The following is a 19,135-nucleotide window of genomic DNA, read 5'->3' as shown; positions in this document are numbered from 1 at the left end:
GTCAATTAAATCAATGTTTTGATACTAACCGTATCCATTTCTTGGGTGATTGTTTTTTGGTGCGAGGGTTCTTATCCTAGGGAGTCATATACCAAAGGAAGACTCTTGTTACTGTACATCGAATACATGATCAGTCTCCTGAGGTAGATTCATTCACCACTCCATTACATACTGAATCTACAGTAATATATGTATTAGCGCACTGGGATATTTGTATTATGGTTATGTGATATTTTGAGGTCCTGACTAACGGGGTCCTATCCATAGTGCTGCTCTTTAGCGCAAATTAAGGAGTATTTATTTGTTTTGTCTATATATATATATATATATATATATATTGACACTCACTTTTCTCAGGTACTGAAAAGAGAAAAACCAGCACTCACTTTTGGAGATGAGAAAACGATTATTTATTCTTCATAAAGATTCCATTGCATAGAGACCAACAGCTGTAGCTCCATTTGTTTTGAGTGCTGTCTTTTCCATATATATATATATATCTATATATATCTATATATTTATTTATATGTACTCTCTAGCCAAAAAGGTACTCTGTGACATTGTATAATTGTATAATGTAGCTACTAAAACAGTTGAAGCATTTTATAATGGGTCTGTCCTTCAATATTTCCAGACGTTACAAACGGGTACAGATTTCACCTTTTCCACTGAAATGCAGTTAGGGTAAATTGGTTTTGTTATGTTATATTGGATTACGTCAAAAATAAATTAGAGAAGGCAGCTGTAAAGGGTAATTCAAGTACATGCTAATTAGATTTGCTGTTTGGTGCTACATTCGATAGTCACCTTGCCATTTTAATGTTTTTTTTTATTTACTTTTTTTTTTTTTGCTTTGATTTGTAATCTGTCTTTAGTCACAAGTCATTCATCACCTTGCTGTGCGGTGTAACTGCCATTCAGCTACAGAGTTGGTTACAAAATGGACATAAATTACTCTGAATACACAGGCAAAAATATTGTGGATAGATAGAGATGCTTTTAGGTCAGCAACAGTGGCATATACGTGTGGTTCAGGGTCGGTTCAGGGGATTTTTGCGCCCCGGGCGGCAATAGGGGCGTGGCTCCATACAGGGGCGTGGTCAGTTACGCTCCCTGTACAGTAGTAGCGCCGCTGAAATGATGTGCGGTGCGCGATGACATCATCGCGCACCGCACGGCAAAGGTCCTCTCCACGAAGAAAAACTAGACGCTACGCGTCTAGTTCCCTTTGTGGAGAGGACCTTTGCCGTGCGGTGCACGATGACGTCAACGCGCACCGCACATCATTACAGTAAAGGTCCTCTCCACGAAGGGAAACTAGACGCATAGCGTCTAGTTTCGCTTCACAGCGGCAGCGGAACAGCGGGCAGTGGGGGGCACAGCAGCAGCGGATCTTACCATGGTGCGGCGCCCTCCGGAAGGCGGCGCCCCGGGCAAAAGTCCTGCTTGCCCGTGGCAAGATCCGCTACTGGTGTGGTTTACAGCATGCACACATTACAAACGCTTACAGTACATCCCAGTTGCGCCCCATTTCTGTTATGTGCCACAGAAGCAATTAATAGTATACACCTAAATAAAACTGCTAAAATCTCTGTGCTACAGCAGAAACAAATGCCTGCCTCACTTATGCAAAGTTGTCTAAACACTCTCACAAAAATATAATCTAAGCGTTACATAGAAAACACCAATAATACCGCTTTCAGATCGCAATGGCGGGTCCCACCCGGGAATTGCGCCTGACCCAGTAATTACCCGGGAATAACCCTGGTTGAATTACTGGGTCAGGTGACCGGGGAATTCGTCCATGACCCCTTTCACAAAGCACAACGACCCGTGTCAACCTGCAATATACCAGCTACTCAATAGTACCCCCAATACAAATTGCACCACACAGTAGCACAATCTTATTCACGTTATACCACACGTAGTGCTCCTGATTCATATTACATCAAATAGTATTGTCCCTTATTCAGGTTATAACACACAGTAGTGCCCCTAATTCACATTACGACAATAGTGCCCCTTATACACAATGGGCGGTATTCAAATGATTTATCACGCCCAATCTCCTTTCTAAAGTGATCCCCATAATTGCTTATATCGTGTCCATAGTAATCAAGTTTAGCTGCGTAAAGGATTGGGTGCCCTCGCTACCACGGGGGCAGTGAGCTAAAATGATTATACCATGCCCAACAGCAGAAACAGAATGGGTGTGGAAGGGGGTGAAAAGAATTGAATACCGCCCATTATGTCACACAGTAGTGTACCTTATTCACATTATGCTACACAGTAGTACCACTTATTCACTTTACACCACACAGTAGTGCCCCTTATACATACTGCCCACAGTATTGCCCCTTATACACAATATCCATAGTAGTGCCCCTTATACACATAAAGTCCACAGTAGTAATGCCCCTTACACATACAGCCTACAGTGTAGTGCCCCTTCCACATAATGCCCACAGTAGTAGTGTCCCTTCCACATAATGCCCAGAGTAGTGCTGAAGGGGATGCAGTTAATATACTGGCTGTCGGGATCCCGGCTTCTGACCTGAGATCAGCGCCGGGTAGACTGGTGACTGAAGAGCTGCACTTCATGTTGCAGGCACCTCTGCAGCCAGCAGCAACAGGGGACAGCAGCTGGGTAGCAGAGCGGGGAAAGCACCTCTCCAGTCCAGCGCCTCCCTGCTCTGTGTACTCTGCTTGGTATGTTGCGCCGGCCCTGGATCTACCCACCAAGACATAGGCAGCAAAATCATGCAAAACTGAATGGGTGCATTTGTGTGCATTCACTGCTCTGGTCAAGCGCAGTACAAATTTGTGCAGGATATGTGACCTCAATTGGCATAGCACTCACTTTGCATCAGTACTTGTATCTAAATTCACCTTTGACTTCCTTTTTTTTTATTTCTGCTTTCAAATTGGTGGGTGGAAAAAGAAAAAAGAAAATAAAATAAATACAAAAAAAAATTAAAGTACTGGTCTTATATGAAACACAACTTGGCCGAGGTGCAGGGAAAACCAGATTTGCTCCCACAGTGCACCTAAATTTACACTGCTCATACAAGATGGACATTGGTGGAGGATCACAAGTTAGCGTAGGATGAGGGGAGGAGAGAGCAGAGTGAGAGAATTTTGTAATATGTGTATTTGAAGCTTACTCAGGCTGGCCGTCAGATCCAGACACCCGAGTCCATAAATTCTGCGTCCGATGACACAGAACCTGGACTCATTAAGCCTTCAAAACGTGGGCAACAGTTTTGTAGAATGGTGCCGGGTGCTGTCACCCAGATGCCACAGCTTGTCAATCATGCTGCGGCTGACAGGGGCTTACGAATGAGAAGCACTTGAAATCCCGGTTGCATACCGATAACTGGATACCGACAACTGGATACGGACAACTGGATACTGACAAGCTGTCTGGATACCAACAATTATTCTCGCCGCGCTACCGGCATTTTGGCGGTCGGGATTCCAGTGCCGGTATGCTGGACGCCAGGATCCCCAGCACCAGTATATCGTAGTACACCCCTACGAACGACATTGCAAGACCCATCTTGCACATGCACAGAACAGGTCTTGAGTCTGGGCAGACTCCCAAACATAGAATTTGTACGCAAACTATCAGGTTTGCGTACAAATATGAATCAGGCCCACAGTGCACCTTTCCACAAACATAGGCACTCATCTAGTTTAATAAGGTGTCTCCACAGAGTATAGAGTAGACTACACTTGTATACAGTTTTTAGTACCTTGTGCTAAAATTACAAAGAAAGTAATTGAACAGCATTCACTTTAATGAGAGGCGATAAATTTGCCGGCTGTCGGGATCACCGACAATGCCGCCAGCTGGAATACCGGCTCACAGGGGCTATTCCCACTCATGGGTGTCCACGACACCCATAATGTGGGAGTAGAGCCACCATGCCCGCAGCATGGTGAGCGCAGCAAGCCTGCAGCGTGGTGAGTACAGCAAGCCCGCAACTGGACTCGTACCACTTGCCCTGCTGCCGGCATTCTGGCGGGCAGGATGCAACTGTCGGGATACTGACAGCCGGCATCCCATCCGCCGGGATTACATATGTATTCCCATTTTAACAAAAGTTTCAAATAAAATACATTAATATATTTTATTTCATGCTTAAACCTTCAGATCTGGCAGTGTGGTGGATCACTTGAAATTGTAACATGCTCTCATGTTGGACATGTGTTTCGGAAAGCCACTCCTTATACCTTCCCTGGCGGAACGGGTCATGTGATCAACAAAAACAACAGAAGATTAGCAGAAGTCTGGATGGATGACTTTAAGGATTTCTTCTATATAATATCACCAGGTAAAGTCTTTGAATTTAAAGCATACCCTAAACACAGTCACCTAAACACAGTGAGGAAGCAATGTTATTAGTTGGAATATACAGTATTTGCAAGAATAAGTCACTGATGAATGCGATCACGTTATGTCTCATGATGTCATTGGTTCCTAATGAAGTGATAGGCTGCAATTTTATGAAGATGGGTGACTCAAGGTTAAATTCCGTCAAACATTCTCAACACGCTACATTATTGTTAGCAGTCTATCTATAGTTATTTTTGTGTATGCTTATCAGCCGCAATCAAGGTCACATTTGTGCAAAGAATAGCAGAAGCAATTGACCTCAGCCAGTGGGGACTTTGCTGGAGTGGATGACTGACCAGTAGCAGCACTATGTAAAGTCACATGTCTTGTCTACTGCTCCCTCTACAGTCACCCAGTGGGTCAATACTGCAGCACGCCCCACTGTGAGGTCAGGTGAGCTGGTAGGTCTGGGAGGATAGCTGATGGATGAGGCGAGATTAAACAGCAGAAGTACATAGGCAAGAGTAGAGGAAGTGGATGAGATAACTGATGATTGCGGCACAGCAAGGATGTGCTTTTGGAACAGTAGAAGTTATGGCCACCTCTTCCTTTTGCAGAAAATGTAGAGCGGAAATTCAACCCAACATGCCATGAACAGATTGGATAATGAGGGAAGAAATAGTATAATGTTTTCTTTAAAGAAATAGTGGGTCTGGATGCACCGTATTATTGAATAATGTGTGGAGTGTGAATGAAACAAACGTACTGGCTATAGGGGGTCATTCCGAGTTGATTGCTCGCTAGCAGTTTTTAGCAGCCGTGCAAACGCATTGTCGCTGCCCACTGGGGAGTGTATTTTCGCTTTGCAGAAGTGCGAACGCTTGTGCAGCAGAGCGCCTGCAAAAACATTTGGTGCAAAACAAGACCAGCCCTGTAGTTACTCTTCGTGTGCGTTGATTGTAACGATGGAGGGACGGCTCTTGATGTGACACACCCGCCCAGCGAACGCCCAGCCACGCCTGCGTTTTTTCTCCCATGCCTGCGTTTTTCTAAGCACTCCCTGAAAACGGTCAGTTGCCATCCAGAAACGCCCTCTTTCTGTCAATCTCCTTGCGGCCGGCTGTGCGATTGGAATCATCGCTAGAACCAGTGCAAAACCACAATGGACTTTGTACCCATACGACGCGCATGCACATTGCGGAGCATACGCAGATTAACCATTTTTTCCACTGATCGCTACGCAGCGAACAACGGCAGCTAGCGATCAACTCGGAATGACCCCCACAGTTGTATAAAGAAAGATGTTTATTATTTAAAAAAAATGTATATTGAATCAATGGAACAATTGTGTGTGTCCAATAATAATGTCTATAGGAGTACTGGTGCGTATTGTTTTTTTGTTTTTTTCATGTTATATTGTGAATTGTTGTGATATCATTTGCTCTTTAGATCATATTCTAGTCCCTTACTAATGATAGTATATGCATATACAATAAAAATAGTATATCCAGGTTACTTTTTATATATACTTTATATATATATATATATTAAAATATGAGAATTTACTCTATTGCTAACATTTGGTACAGTATTGGTGTAGAGTTTTATTTTATTTGCTAGTACAGTTTTATACTATAATTCTGCTGTATATCACACCAAATATTGTTTATGAAGTACACTGGACCTGGGGATAACTTAGCTATAATAAGAATTTACTTACCGATAATTCTATTTCTCGGAGTCCGTAGTGGATGCTGGGGTTCCTGAAAGGACCATGGGGAATAGCGGCTCCGCAGGAGACAGGGCACAAAAAGTAAAGCTTTAGGATCAGGTGGTGTGCACTGGCTCCTCCCCCTATGACCCTCCTCCAAGCCAGTTAGGTACTGTGCCCGGACGAGCGTACACAATAAGGGAGGAATTATGAATCCCGGGTAAGACTCATACCAGCCACACCAATCACACCGTACAACTTGTGATCTAAACCCAGTTAACAGTATGATAACAGCGGAGCCTCTGAAAAGATGGCTCACAACAATAATAACCCGATTTTTGTAACTATGTACAAGTATTGCAGATAATCCGCACTTGGGATGGGCGCCCAGCATCCACTACGGACTCCGAGAAATAGAATTATCGGTAAGTAAATTCTTATTTTCTCTATCGTCCTAGTGGATGCTGGGGTTCCTGAAAGGACCATGGGGATTATACCAAAGCTCCCAAACGGGCGGGAGAGTGCGGATGACTCTGCAGCACCGAATGAGAGAACTCCAGGTCCTCTTTTGCCAGGATATCAAATTTGTAGAATTTTACAAACGTGTTCTCCCCTGACCACGTAGCTGCTCGGCAGAGTTGTAATGCCGAGACCTCTCGGGCAGCCGCCCAAGATGAGCCCACCTTCCTTGTGGAATGGGCCTTAACCGATTTAGACTGTGGCAGGCCTGCCTCAGAATGTGCAAGTTGAATTGTGTTACAAATCCAACGAGCAATCGCCTGCTTAGAAGCAGGCGCACCCAACTTGTTGGGTGCATACAGTATAAACAGCGAGTCAGATTTTCTGACTCCAGCTGTCCTGGAACATATTTTCAGGGCCCTGACAACTCCTAGCAACTTGGAGTCCTCCAAGTCCCTAGTAGGTGCAAGGCACCACAATAAGCTGGTTCAGGTGAAACACTGACACCACCTTAGGGAGAGAACTGGGGACGAGTCCGCAGCTCTGCCCTGTCCGAATGGACAAACAGATATGGGCTTTTTTGAGAAAAAACCACCAATTTGACACTCGCCTGGTCCAGGCCAGGGCCAAGAGCATGGTCACTTTTTATGTGAGATGCTTCAAATCCACATATTTGACTGGTTTTAAACCAATGTGATTTGAGGAATCCCAGAACTACGTTGAGATCCCACAGTGCCACTGGAGGCACAAAAAAGGGGTTTGTATATGCAATACTCCCTTGACAAACTTCTGGACTTCAGGAACTGAAGCCAATTCTTTCTGGAAGAAAATTTACAGGGCCGAATTTGAACCTTAATGGACCCCAATTTGAGGCCCATAGACACTCCTGTTTGCAGGAAATGCAGGAAACGACCGAGTTGAAATTTCTTTGTGGGGCCTTCCTGGCCTCACACCACGCAACATATTTTCGCCACACGTGGTGATAATGTTGTGCGGTCACCTCCTTTCTGGCTTTGACCAGGGTAGGAATGACCTCTTCCGGAATGCCTTTTTTCCCTTAGGATCCGGCTTTCCATCGCCATGCCGACAAACGCAGCTGCGGTAAGTCTTGGAACAGACATGGTACTTGCTGAAGCAAGTCCCTTCTTAGCGGCAGAGGCCATAAGACCTCTGTAAGCATCTCTTGAAGTTCCGGGTACCAAGTCCTTCTTGGCCAATCCGGAGCCATGAGTATAGTTCTTACTCCTCTACGTCTTATAATTCTCAGCACCTTAGGTATGAGAAGCAGAGGAGGGAACACATACACCGACTGGTACACCCACGGTGTTACCAGAACGTCCACATCTATTGCCTGAGGGTCTCTTGACCTGGCGCAATACCTGTCCCGTTTTTTGTTCAGACGGGACGCCATCATGTCCACCTTTGGTATTTCCCAACGGTTTACAATCATGTGGAAAAAACTTCTCAATGAAGTTTCCACTCTCCCGGGTGGAGGTCGTGCTGAGGAAGTCTGCTTCCCAGTTTCCATTCCCGGGATGAAAAACTGCTGACAGTGTTATCACATGATTTTCCGCCCAGCGAAAAGTCCTTGCAGTTTCTGCCATTGCCCTCCTGCTTCTTGTGTCGCCCTGTCTGTTTACGTGGGCGACTGCCGTGATGTTTTTCCCACTGGATCAATACCGGCTGACCTTGAAGCAGAGGTCTTGCTAAGCTTAGAGCATTATAAATTTACCCTTAGCTCCAGTATATTTATGTGGAGAAAAGTCTCCATACTTGATCACACTCCCTGGAAATTTTTTCCTTGTGTGACTGCTCCCCAGCCTCTCAGGCTGGGCTCCGTGGTTACCAGCATCCAATCCTGAATGCCGAATCTGCTGCCCTCTAGAAGATGAGCACTCTATAACCACCACAGGAGAGACACCCTTGTCCTTGGATATTGGGTTATCCGCTGATGCATCTGAAGATGCGATCCGGACCATTTGTCCAGCAGATCCCACTGAAAAGTTCTTACGTGAAATCTGCCGAATGGAATTGCTTCGTAGGAAGCCACCATTTTTACCAGGACCCTTGTGCAATGATGCACTGTTTTTAGGAGGTTCCTGACTTGCTCGGATAACTCCCTGGCTTTCTCTTCCGGGAGAAACACCTTTTTTTTGGACTGTGTCCAGAATCATCCCTAGGCACAGCAGACGTGTCGTCAGGATCAGCTGCGATTTTGGAATATTTAGAATCCACCCGTGCTGATTGTAGCAGTATCCGAGATAGTGCTACTCCGACCTCCAACTGTTCCCTGGACTATGCCCCTATCAGGAGATCGTCCAAGTAAGGGATAATTAAGACGCCTTTTCTTCGAAGAAGAATCATCAATTCGGCCATTACCTTGGTAAAGACCCCAGGGTGCCGTGGACAATCCAAACGGCAGCGTCTGAAACTGATAGTGACAGTTCTGCACCACGAACCTGAGGTACCCTTAGTGAGAAGGGCAAATTTGGGACATAGAGGTAAGCATCCCTGATGTCCCGGGACACTATATAGTCCCCTTATTCCTGGTTCGTTATCACTGCTCTGAGTGACTTCATCTTAATTTGAACCTTTGTAAGTGTTCAAAAACAAATTTTTAGAATAAGTCTCACCTAGCCTTCTGGCTTCAGTACCACAATATAGTGTGGAATAATACCCCTTTTCTGTAGTAGGAGGGGTAATTTAATTATCACCTGCTGGGAATACAGCTTGTGAATTTTTTCCCATACTACCTCCTTGTCGGAGGGAGACTTGGTAAAGCAGACTTCAGGAGCCTGCGAAGGGGAAACGTCTCGACATTCCCATCTGTACCCCCGGGATACTACTTGTAGGATCCAGGGGTCCTGTACGGTCTCAGCGCCATGCTGAGAACTTGTCAGACGCGGTGGAACGCTTCTGTTCCTGGGAATGGGCTGCCTGCTGCAGTCTTCTTCCCTTTCCTCTATCCCTGGGCAGATATGATCTTATAGGGACGAGAGGACTGAGGCTGAAAAGACGGTGTCTTTTTCTGCAGAGATGTGACTTAGGGTAAAAAACGGTGGATTTTCCAGCAGTTGCCGTGACCACCAGGTCCGATGGACCGACCCCAAACAAGTCCTCTTCCTGTATACGGCCATACTGTGCCGTTTGGAATCTGCATCACCTGACCACTGTCGTGTCCATAACATCTTCTGGCAGTTATGGACATCGCGTTTATTCATGATGCCAGAGTGCAAATATCCCTCTGTGCATCTCGCATATATAGAAATGCTCTATAGTCAATAAAATACTGTCCCTGTCAAGGGTATCAATATTTTTAGTCAGGGAATCCGACCAAGCCACCCTAGCTCTGCACATCCAGGCTGAGGCGATCGCTGGCCGCAGTATAACACCAGTATGTGTGTATATACTTTTTATTATATTTTCCAGCCTTGTCAGCTGGTCCTTGAGGACGGCCCTATCTATAGACGGTACCGCCACTTGTTTTGATAAGCGTGTGAGCGCCTTATCCACCTTAAAGGGTGTTTCCCAACGCGCCCTAACTTCTGGCGGGAAAGGGTATACCGCCCATAATTTTCTATCGGGGGGAACCCACGCATCATCACACACTTTATTTAATTTATCTGATTCAGGAAAAACTATGGTAGTTTTTTCACATCCCACATAATACCCTCTTTTGTGGTACTTGTAGTATCAGAAATACGTAACACCTCCTTCATTGCCTTTAACGTGTGGCCCTAATAAGGAATACGTTTGTTTATTCACCGTCGACACTGGATTCAGTGTCCCTGTCTGTGTCTGTGTCGACCGACTAAAGTAAACGGGCGTTTTAAAACCCTTGACGGTGTTTTTGAGACGTCTGGACCGTACTAATTGTTTGTCGGCCGTCTCATGTCGTCAACCGACCTTGCAGCGTGTTGACATTATCACGTAATTTCCTAAATAAGCCATCCATTCCGGTGTCGACTCCCTAGAGAGTGACATCACCATTACAGGCAATTGCTCCGCCTCCTCACCAACATCGTCCTCCTACCTGTCGACACACACGTACCGACACACAGCACACACACAGGGAATGCTCTGATAGAGGACAGGACCCACTAGCCCTTTGGAGAGACAGAGGGAGAGTTTGCCAGCACACACCAAAAACGCTATAATTATATAGGGACAACCTTATATAAGTGTTTTCCCTTATAGCATCTTAATATATATATAAGCATATCGCCAAATTAGTGCCCCCCCTCTCTGTTTTAACCCTGTTTCTGTAGTGCAGTGCAGGGGAGAGCCTGGGAGCCTTCCCTCCAGCCTTTCTGTGAGGGAAAATGGCGCTGTGTGCTGAGGAGATAGGCCCCGCCCCTTTTTCGGCGGCCTCGTCTCCCGCTCTTAACGGATTCTGGCAGGGGTTAAATATCTCCATATAGCCTCCGGAGGCTATATGTGAGGTATTTTTAGCCAAAATAGGTATTCATTTGCCTCCCAGGGCGCCCCCCTCCCAGCGCCCTGCACCCTCAGTGACTGCCGTGTGAAGTGTGCTGAGAGGAAAATGGCGCACAGCTGCAGTGCTGTGCGCTACCTTTAGAAGACTGAGGAGTCTTCTGCCGCCGATTCTGGACCTCTTCTTACTTCAGCATCTGCAAGGGGGCCGGCGGCAAGGCTCCGGTGACCATCCAGGCTGTACCTGTGATCGTCCCTCTGGAGCTGATGTCCAGTAGCCAAGAAGCCAATCCATCCTGCACGCAGGTGAGTTCACTTCTTCTCCCCTAAGTCCCTCGTTGCAGTGATCCTGTTGCCAGCAGGACTCACTGTAAAATAAAAAACCTAAGCTAAACTTTCCTAAGCAGCTCTTTAGGAGAGCCACCTAGATTGCACCCTTCTCGGCCGGGCACAAAAATCTAACTGGCTTGGAGGAGGGTCATAGGGGGAGGAGCCAGTGCACACCACCTGATCCTAAAGCTTTACTTTTTGTGCCCTGTCTCCTGCGGAGCCGCTATTCCCCATGGTCCTTTCAGGAACCCCAGCATCCACTAGGACGATAGAGAAATACAGTTTGTATTTCTGTTTGTTATGTTTATTTTGTCTAGATTTAGTTCTGAGACTGTTTGTCTGATCACTGTACAGTGATAATTATTAACTTCTGGACAATAAAACACCTATTTAAATTTTCTGAAGGTGCGTCCACACTGGCCGATATATCGGTCGTTTTATTGAACAGCCGATATAGCGCTGATCCGTCGGTCATTGTGTACCAATGATATGTCTGTGAACGCCGTCATTCACAGACATCTTGCGTCGGCTCTGCAGCACACACGATGACCGATATGTCTGCAGATATATTGGTGCATTGTTCTGTGTATATGGGTGGTCAGACGGCTGAACTGGACGAGCGCATGTAACTGCCCGCCCAGTTTGTGACGTCAGTCAAGACGGATTGGGCTGTGTGTATGCTCAACACACTGCCCGATATGCCTGTAGATAAATCTGCAGATCCATTGATCTGCAGATATATCTATAAATGTGTACCCAGCATTAGGCTATACAGTGTTATAATGGGGCTTACATTATCGCCCTCTTAAGTTATTATGTCAGCCTCACCAAATCAACTCCAGTCCAATCTCCGACCAAATGCTATTAATTGGAAAAGGGTGTAAACTCTCTGGTGTTTATACTCAGATTAATTTTTTTTTATTTGTTAGGCTACTCAAAAATCATTTATTATTTATCTACTGCATAGAACATTTAAATATATGTAAATGATGAATTTCACAGAATTATGGGTTCTTTGGTCCCTGTAAGTACCTTAATAAATATAATTACAATGGTGAGTGGTTGTTCCGTCCATATGTCACTGTGCACATGGAAATTCAGAAGTGTTTTTAAGAGAGGAATGGGGGTTTGGGGCAGGCATTGAGCAAAATATGATTAAAGGACCAACGTGAACCTGATCAAGACAACAATTGACTGGAAAAGTTATATTCTTAGATAATTGTTGTATGTTTGCACCATCCTTATGAAATATACAGTATTTTTCTTATTAGTAATAATTTCGGGTGGAGATTTACAACATATTCTTAATAGGACAAATGGACGCATTACCCAAAGCAACCAGTCAGATTCTAGCTATGATAAACTTAGTACAGTCTATAAAAATAATAGCATCTGATTGGTTGTCCTCTTTCAAAAGTTTGCTAAATCTCCCCTAATGCATCAGCGTTTGTCCACACTTTATATTTATTTTCTTACATTTTTATGCTAGGGACATGTGTGAAAATTGCTCTACATGTACCTCTGTAGAGATCATACTGGCCTACTCTCCCGGTTCCTCATTTTCAGGTACTCCGCATCCGTGGAAGAGTAGGCACCCCTCCTGCATCCCACCCACTTCCTAGAGAAGTGGGCAGAATGGGGAGAATACGGTTATCCAAAGAGAGGGCGGAGCTTAATTTCACAATTCTGTGAAAATCGTATCATTTGGTCCTGCCTCCTATGCAAATAGGTGCCAATCAGGTCAATTTCCCATGAGGGGGTGGGGCCTTATGATGTAATTAGCCTGCCCCCAGTCGCCACCCACCTGCTTCTCCCCTCCGGACATCTCCCAGAAAGGAAATCATTAATGTAGGTAAGTATGGTGAAAATTTAGCGGTTCTCTTTCCTTTTTAAAGCTGCAGTAGAAATAACATAACAGAACCTGACTTGTTGCCACAAGCAACATCTTTTCTACAGTGTTTTCTCTAGAACATTTTTCATAGTCCACTAATGTATTTTTTCTGTTACTGTATAACAGCTACTTTACATTACCTTATCCATTAATTACGTTCCTTGCTAGAAGGCAGATACTGACTGTAGTCCTAGATGATTTTAGAAATATCCTTTTCAGTAGCTGCAGCTAATACTACCCCCACCCCCCCACCCCCGCCCCCCTCCCCTACCTAGGAATAGAGAGTGCAGACAGGTACACAGCATCAATTTGTTTTTCATTCAGAGCCTTCATGCCCGGTGGGCACGCTACTTCAGTGTAATTGCCAATAAGATTTCCATGCAAATACATTGCTAGGCTATGGTACTAATGTGTTTAGAAACTGTGATATTACATTGAGATTTATTGTCCATAATTGACTAATCTGGACTGTCATTATATTCACAATAGGTACAGTACTATATTGCATATGCATTTGTTAACAAAGCATAAATATCACTGTATATTGGAAGATATGAGACAGGCATGCTAATTTGCTGCTGTCTAGCACCTATCTTTTCCTGGCACCTCTTTTTTGCATTTATTTGATAAAATGTTTTGCAAGGTAGATGCACATTCTTGTTGTTATCTATTGCTTCATGTGAGAGTCTGCAGACTCATGTTATAGACAGGGTTAATTCCTCACATATCCCTGCACACAGCACAGGTTCACAGGTGGATCACATGGGTGTGATTAATTAGCTAGTGAGTGCCTGGGAGGAGGTATTAGTAGATTGCCTTGTGTTGGGGGCGGGTCGTCTGACGCCAGTTAGTGGCCGGTGACTAGTGAGGAAACCACTGTGTCTAGTAAGTGACAGGTTTGCGGGAATACTTTACGGATGTGATTGCTGGAACCACACCTAATGCTGTCTGTACCATCCTTATATTTTCCTGAATTAATTACACCAAGCTGGTTCAGCAAAACCTGTGTGCACAGTACATCATTTGAGGGTTGTTGTTTTTTTTTCAATGACAAATTAAAACATTGAATTGCACACACACATAATTATAATAACACATGACAGATGTTTTAAAAATATCTCAGGCTGGAGGCACATTTACTAGACTCTTGTAGATTATTTTAGACATATGGTGCCCGGTAGGAAAAGGCAGAGTGACTGTATTGTGAAATAAATGCAGGAACTATTAGCACTCTTCTGGCAGTGGATCTATGTTGCACAGCTAAATGTCAAACTGAGTTGCAGAGTGTATCTATTTTGCCGCAGTAAGTTTAAGGTGCAGTTCCGTAAATGATATTGCTGTAGGAAATCTTATAGGATTTGATAATTGGAATAGCAGTTCTGTAAACATTTCAGGTGAAATCAAAATGACAAGGATTCATAAGGGGTATCTAATTAGATCCAATCCGTTTTCAGTGGGTGAAAACGGATGGAAATCGCGATTAATGACCGATGGCCATTATTGTGGTATCCAATTAGGGTCCATTTTCATCGGCCGAAAACGGACTTGTGATTGCATGAAAACACAAGGAATTGGTGATAAGTCCCCGATCCCATGTGTTTTTGCGGCTCCAGCGGCCGCTTATTGCGGATTATGCTTCGGGTGCCTGAGGCAACAGAAGCATAATCAGTGATAAGTGCCGGCATCGAGAGAGGGGAGCCCACCGCATTGGGGCTGCCCCTCTCCTTTAGAATGTCTGCTCTCACTAGCAGGGACCTCTTCTCCCAAGTGCTTTTCCTTCCCTTCAGTGTCGGACTGGGGCATGAAGGGCCCACCAGGGAAATGCAATCACAGGGGCCCACTAAGGGGCGTTGCCATATGCTGGAAGGGGTGTGGCCACAAGACCAGAGAGGAGTCGCCAGCCATTATAGGCACCACTAGCATAGTATATAAAGAAAAAGAGCTCTACCTCGTTGCACACTTCAGGCTGTTGTGTATGTGCCTGGGTTACACTTGGAGAGAGCAGTGGTATATGTGCCTGGGTTACTCCAGGAGAGAGCAGTAGTATATGTGCCTGGGTTACACCAGGAGCAGTAGTATATGTGCCTGGGTAGAGAGCAGTAGTATATGCGCCTGGGTTACACCGGGAGAGAACAGTAGTATATGTGCCTGGGTTACACCTGGAGAGAACAGTAGTATATGTGCCTGGGTTACACCAAGAGAGAGCAGTAGTATATGTGCTTGGATTACACCGGGAGAGAACAGTAGTATATGTGCCTGGGTTACATCGGGAGAGATCAGTAGTATATGTGCCTGGGTTACACCAGGAGAGAGTAGTAGTATATGTGCCTGGGTTACACCAGGAGAGAGTAGTAGTATATGTGCCTGGGTTACACCAGGAGAGAGCAGTAGTATATGTGCCTGGGTTACACCAGGAGAGAACAGTAGTATAAGCACCTGGGTTACACCTGGAGAGAACAGTAGATACAAATAATGACTGCAGTAGAGTGCCAGATACACAGATGCCCCCAGTAGTGCAGTGCCAGATACACAGGTGCCCCCAGCAGTGCCAGATACACGGATGCCCCCATTTGTGCAGTGCCAGATACACGAATGCCCCCAGCAGTGACAGATACAGGGATGCCACCAGCAGTGCCAGATACACGGATGTCCCCAGCAGTGCCAGATACATGGATGCCCCCAGCAGTGCCAGATACACAGATAATGCCCCCACAGTGCTGCTTACCGCTCCTGTGTCTGAGGCCGCCGACTCTGCCTCATACAGTCACCGCCGCCGCCGCCTGGGCTCTGCTGCCGGGGAGAAGAGCGCAGCACACGCATCTCCTCCCCTCAGTCCGATTCTGCATATATTTATTTACATTGTAGGAACATTCTGCATATAAGTGTGTACATAACTGACCACCACTGTGACTGGCTGTGGCTAGAGTTAGGGTTACCTCCTGACAGGGGTGTAGTATGTTTTGCCGGCAGTCGGGCTCCCGGTGCCCAGCATACCGGCGCCGGGATCCTGACCGCCGGCATGCCGACAGCGGGGTAAGCACAAATTAGCCCCTTGTGAGCTCGCTGCGCTCGCCGCATTATGCGTGCCAAGCTATTTATTCTCCATCCAGGGGGGTCATGGAATCCCAAGAGGGAGAATAGTTGTCGGTATGCCGGCTATAGGGATTCCGGCGCCGGTATACTGAGCGCCGGGATTCCAACAGCCGGCATACTGAATACCACCCCCTGACAGTGCCAGGACAGTAACAATGCCAATAGACAGAAGGCTTATGAAGCACACAGAGTGGGTACAGCAGGTTCCCCTACTAAAATGCAGCACACCTGTGACACACAGGAGACAGTAATGCCAGCGATGGGTACTTTGCACTCACCCTCCACTAGCACCTCGGGCCAGCCGTCCTCTACCGACCTGCTGAAGCTGAAATGATGCACGCACCTCATGAAAACTTGGGGGCCACTCGGAGGGTATCAGTGCCACGAAGTTGAGGAGCAGGAGGAGGGGCAGGAACAACGTGGGCATCTCACCAGCCTGAGGGGTACACACTGATTGTACCACCCTCTATTTACCTCCACACTGCATCTAGGTCTGCCCTGAATGCCCAGCTTAGGCAGACACCTGTGCCCCAGCTCTATGCCCAGCAGCAGCCAGGCAGGACTCCATATAGTAGGCACAGCAATGTACCAGCTATCCCAGTCCTGTATGCTGTCACATCTCTCTGTATTTAGTGAGTCTCCTGTCTGTCTGTCTGTCTGTCTGTCTGTCTGTCAGCTCCTACAGTATGTGTCCCAGACTGCAGGACAGGTCCCTCCCTCACTCCATGCATACCTCCCCTCTCACTGCTCACTCTGCTCCTCCCTGCCCACCGCCGCCACCCGGGATCACCTGCTCCCGTGGCTGGGGAGGAGAGCGCAGCCGCCGCCACCCGGCATAACCTGCGATGTGCGCAGTGCGCCTCTCCTCCCCTCCGTCCGACCCTGTGTCTCTGCCGCCGCCCGGGATAACCAGCGCACCTCTCCTCCATCAGACTCCTGTAAGCCCCGCCCTCACACTAAAGAGGGCGTGGCTAATGCTAGGCAGGGCCTACCGGTGGGTTCACCGGCTCCCCGGTGGCCCAGTCCGAGCCTGCTTCCCTTACTTATACTATCATATACTCCATACTCCCTACAATGACACCTAACCCTTGGTTTCTGCCACCCTGCAGCTTATTATGACAGCTAATGCAGCAACATTTAAAACCCTTGTCATTGTTCTGCAAAGTCTTGTTCTGTAAGGCACTGTTTTGTTCATTTGTTTATATACTTTGGGCCTAATTCAGTAAGGATTGCAAATTCTGCTAATTAGCAGAATCTTCAATCCTTTTGTTAGCAGGCAGGGGGCCGCCCATCGCAGGACAAGGCCGCTCAGCATGCTGACCGCCACCTCCCCCCTTCAACAAGCAGAAATTGCGATCACATCGCAATTTCTGCTTGTTAGCAGAAATTAAGGTTGCCTCCTGCCAGCGCAGCTTAGCTGCACCCGCAGGAGGCCCGCCGCCATGTTTCCTATCGCGGCGGGTGCGTGTGATGTCACGCAGCTGTCTGCAGTCACGCCCACCATTTCCCCATTGCCGCCCCCGTTTCTCCATCGCCGCCCCCACAATGCTCCGTCTCCACCCTGGAAACGGAGTGTTGCCGCCCCAGCAACCGTCTCTGCCTGATTGACAGACAGAGGCAATCGCATTTTCTGTGGCCCCCCGCAGAAAATGTGGGTGCATGTGCAGGATGGGCGCTGCGCATGCATCTTTTTCGTATTTTTTGCAGTTCGATCGCACACTGCGCTCCAACATGAATGAGGCCCTTTGTTAGGCACTGCAATACTCTTGTGGCGCCATATAAATAAATAATAACAACCATATACTGCTTTATTCATCCACCACTATTGGCACTCAAAGCCTCAAATCACACCCTTCAACATCCAAATCTAGGACTTTCCCAATATAACAGGATATATCAGGATATCCTGTTAGCAGCAATACTTTGCCGCTGCTAATAGGATCGCTGGGGGCTATCCTATTATTCTGATGCCGGCGTCCTTTTCCCTCTATGCCAGCACTTATTGGGGTTTATGCATTGAGTGCCTAAGGCTCGTGAAGCACAATACCCGATAGGCAGCCGCTGGAGCTGCGAAAACACATAAGACCGGGAACTTGTCTCTGATCCCATGTGTTATCGTGCGATCACGGGTACAATTTTGGGCGGTAAAAACGACCTCTAATTGGATACCGCAATAATGACTATCGGTCATTAATCGCGATAACGGGACATTTTAAATAGCCGATATTGCATTGGGGCTAATAGGGTACCCCCCATAGTGTGTCCACCCAGCTAGGCATTACCATGTTTTCCATGAAACGTTAAATTATGTCCTAACAAGTGTGATTTCTGGCTCCTCTTTTAGTAATGTATGGCCTATATATCTTGTATTGGACGCTTTCCTGGAGATGGTTAGTAAGATGAAAGGTGAAGAATTGGCAGCCATGACAGTATCTGGTATGAGAGGGCAGGGGTGTTAAAAGTATGCATAGGAAATTTGATGGACGACATGATTAATTAATACATTGCACAAGATGACTCAATACATTATTGGTCATTTACACTATAAATTACCTTTAAAGCTCAGTATAACCTAAATAAATTGTCCTAAGAATTATTCTAAAGCGCTATTTTATACAACCTTTTAAACCCTTAGTGATCATTTATTTTAAAGTTAATGAAATTATTTAAATTCTGAGGTAAAAAAATCTATTCTATTCTATTAGCTGCACACATGCAAAGTAAATCTTTGAGGTAGCTGCCAAATGTATGAATAAGGATCCCATGTCCTTTAATAGTCCACAACTAATCTAAAACGATCAGAATGTTATGTAAAAGCCTGAAGTAATAAGTGATCACTACTAACCTAGCTTTTAGTTGTTTACCTTTACTAAGTGTT

General features: G+C 46.1%; 1 protein-coding gene across 8 annotated transcripts in view; it reads left to right on the top strand.

The window, feature by feature from the left end:
* GALNT13 (polypeptide N-acetylgalactosaminyltransferase 13) overlaps window positions 1-19,135 on the top strand; it is a 770,323-nt gene that overhangs the window by 468,953 nt on the left and 282,235 nt on the right. For all 8 annotated transcript variants that reach the window (XM_063933521.1, XM_063933520.1, XM_063933523.1 and 5 more), the window contains exon 7: window positions 4,157-4,337. In XM_063933521.1, the coding sequence (XP_063789591.1) occupies window positions 4,157-4,337 (181 nt within the window). The remainder of the gene's footprint in view (window positions 1-4,156; window positions 4,338-19,135) is intronic.

The sequence above is a fragment of the Pseudophryne corroboree genome, chromosome 7 (genome assembly GCF_028390025.1).
Source record: "Pseudophryne corroboree isolate aPseCor3 chromosome 7, aPseCor3.hap2, whole genome shotgun sequence".
NCBI classification, from domain to species: Eukaryota; Metazoa; Chordata; class Amphibia; order Anura; family Myobatrachidae; genus Pseudophryne; species Pseudophryne corroboree.
The sequence above is the reverse complement of the archived record's forward strand: the minus strand, read 5'-3'. Positions and strand labels throughout refer to the sequence as shown.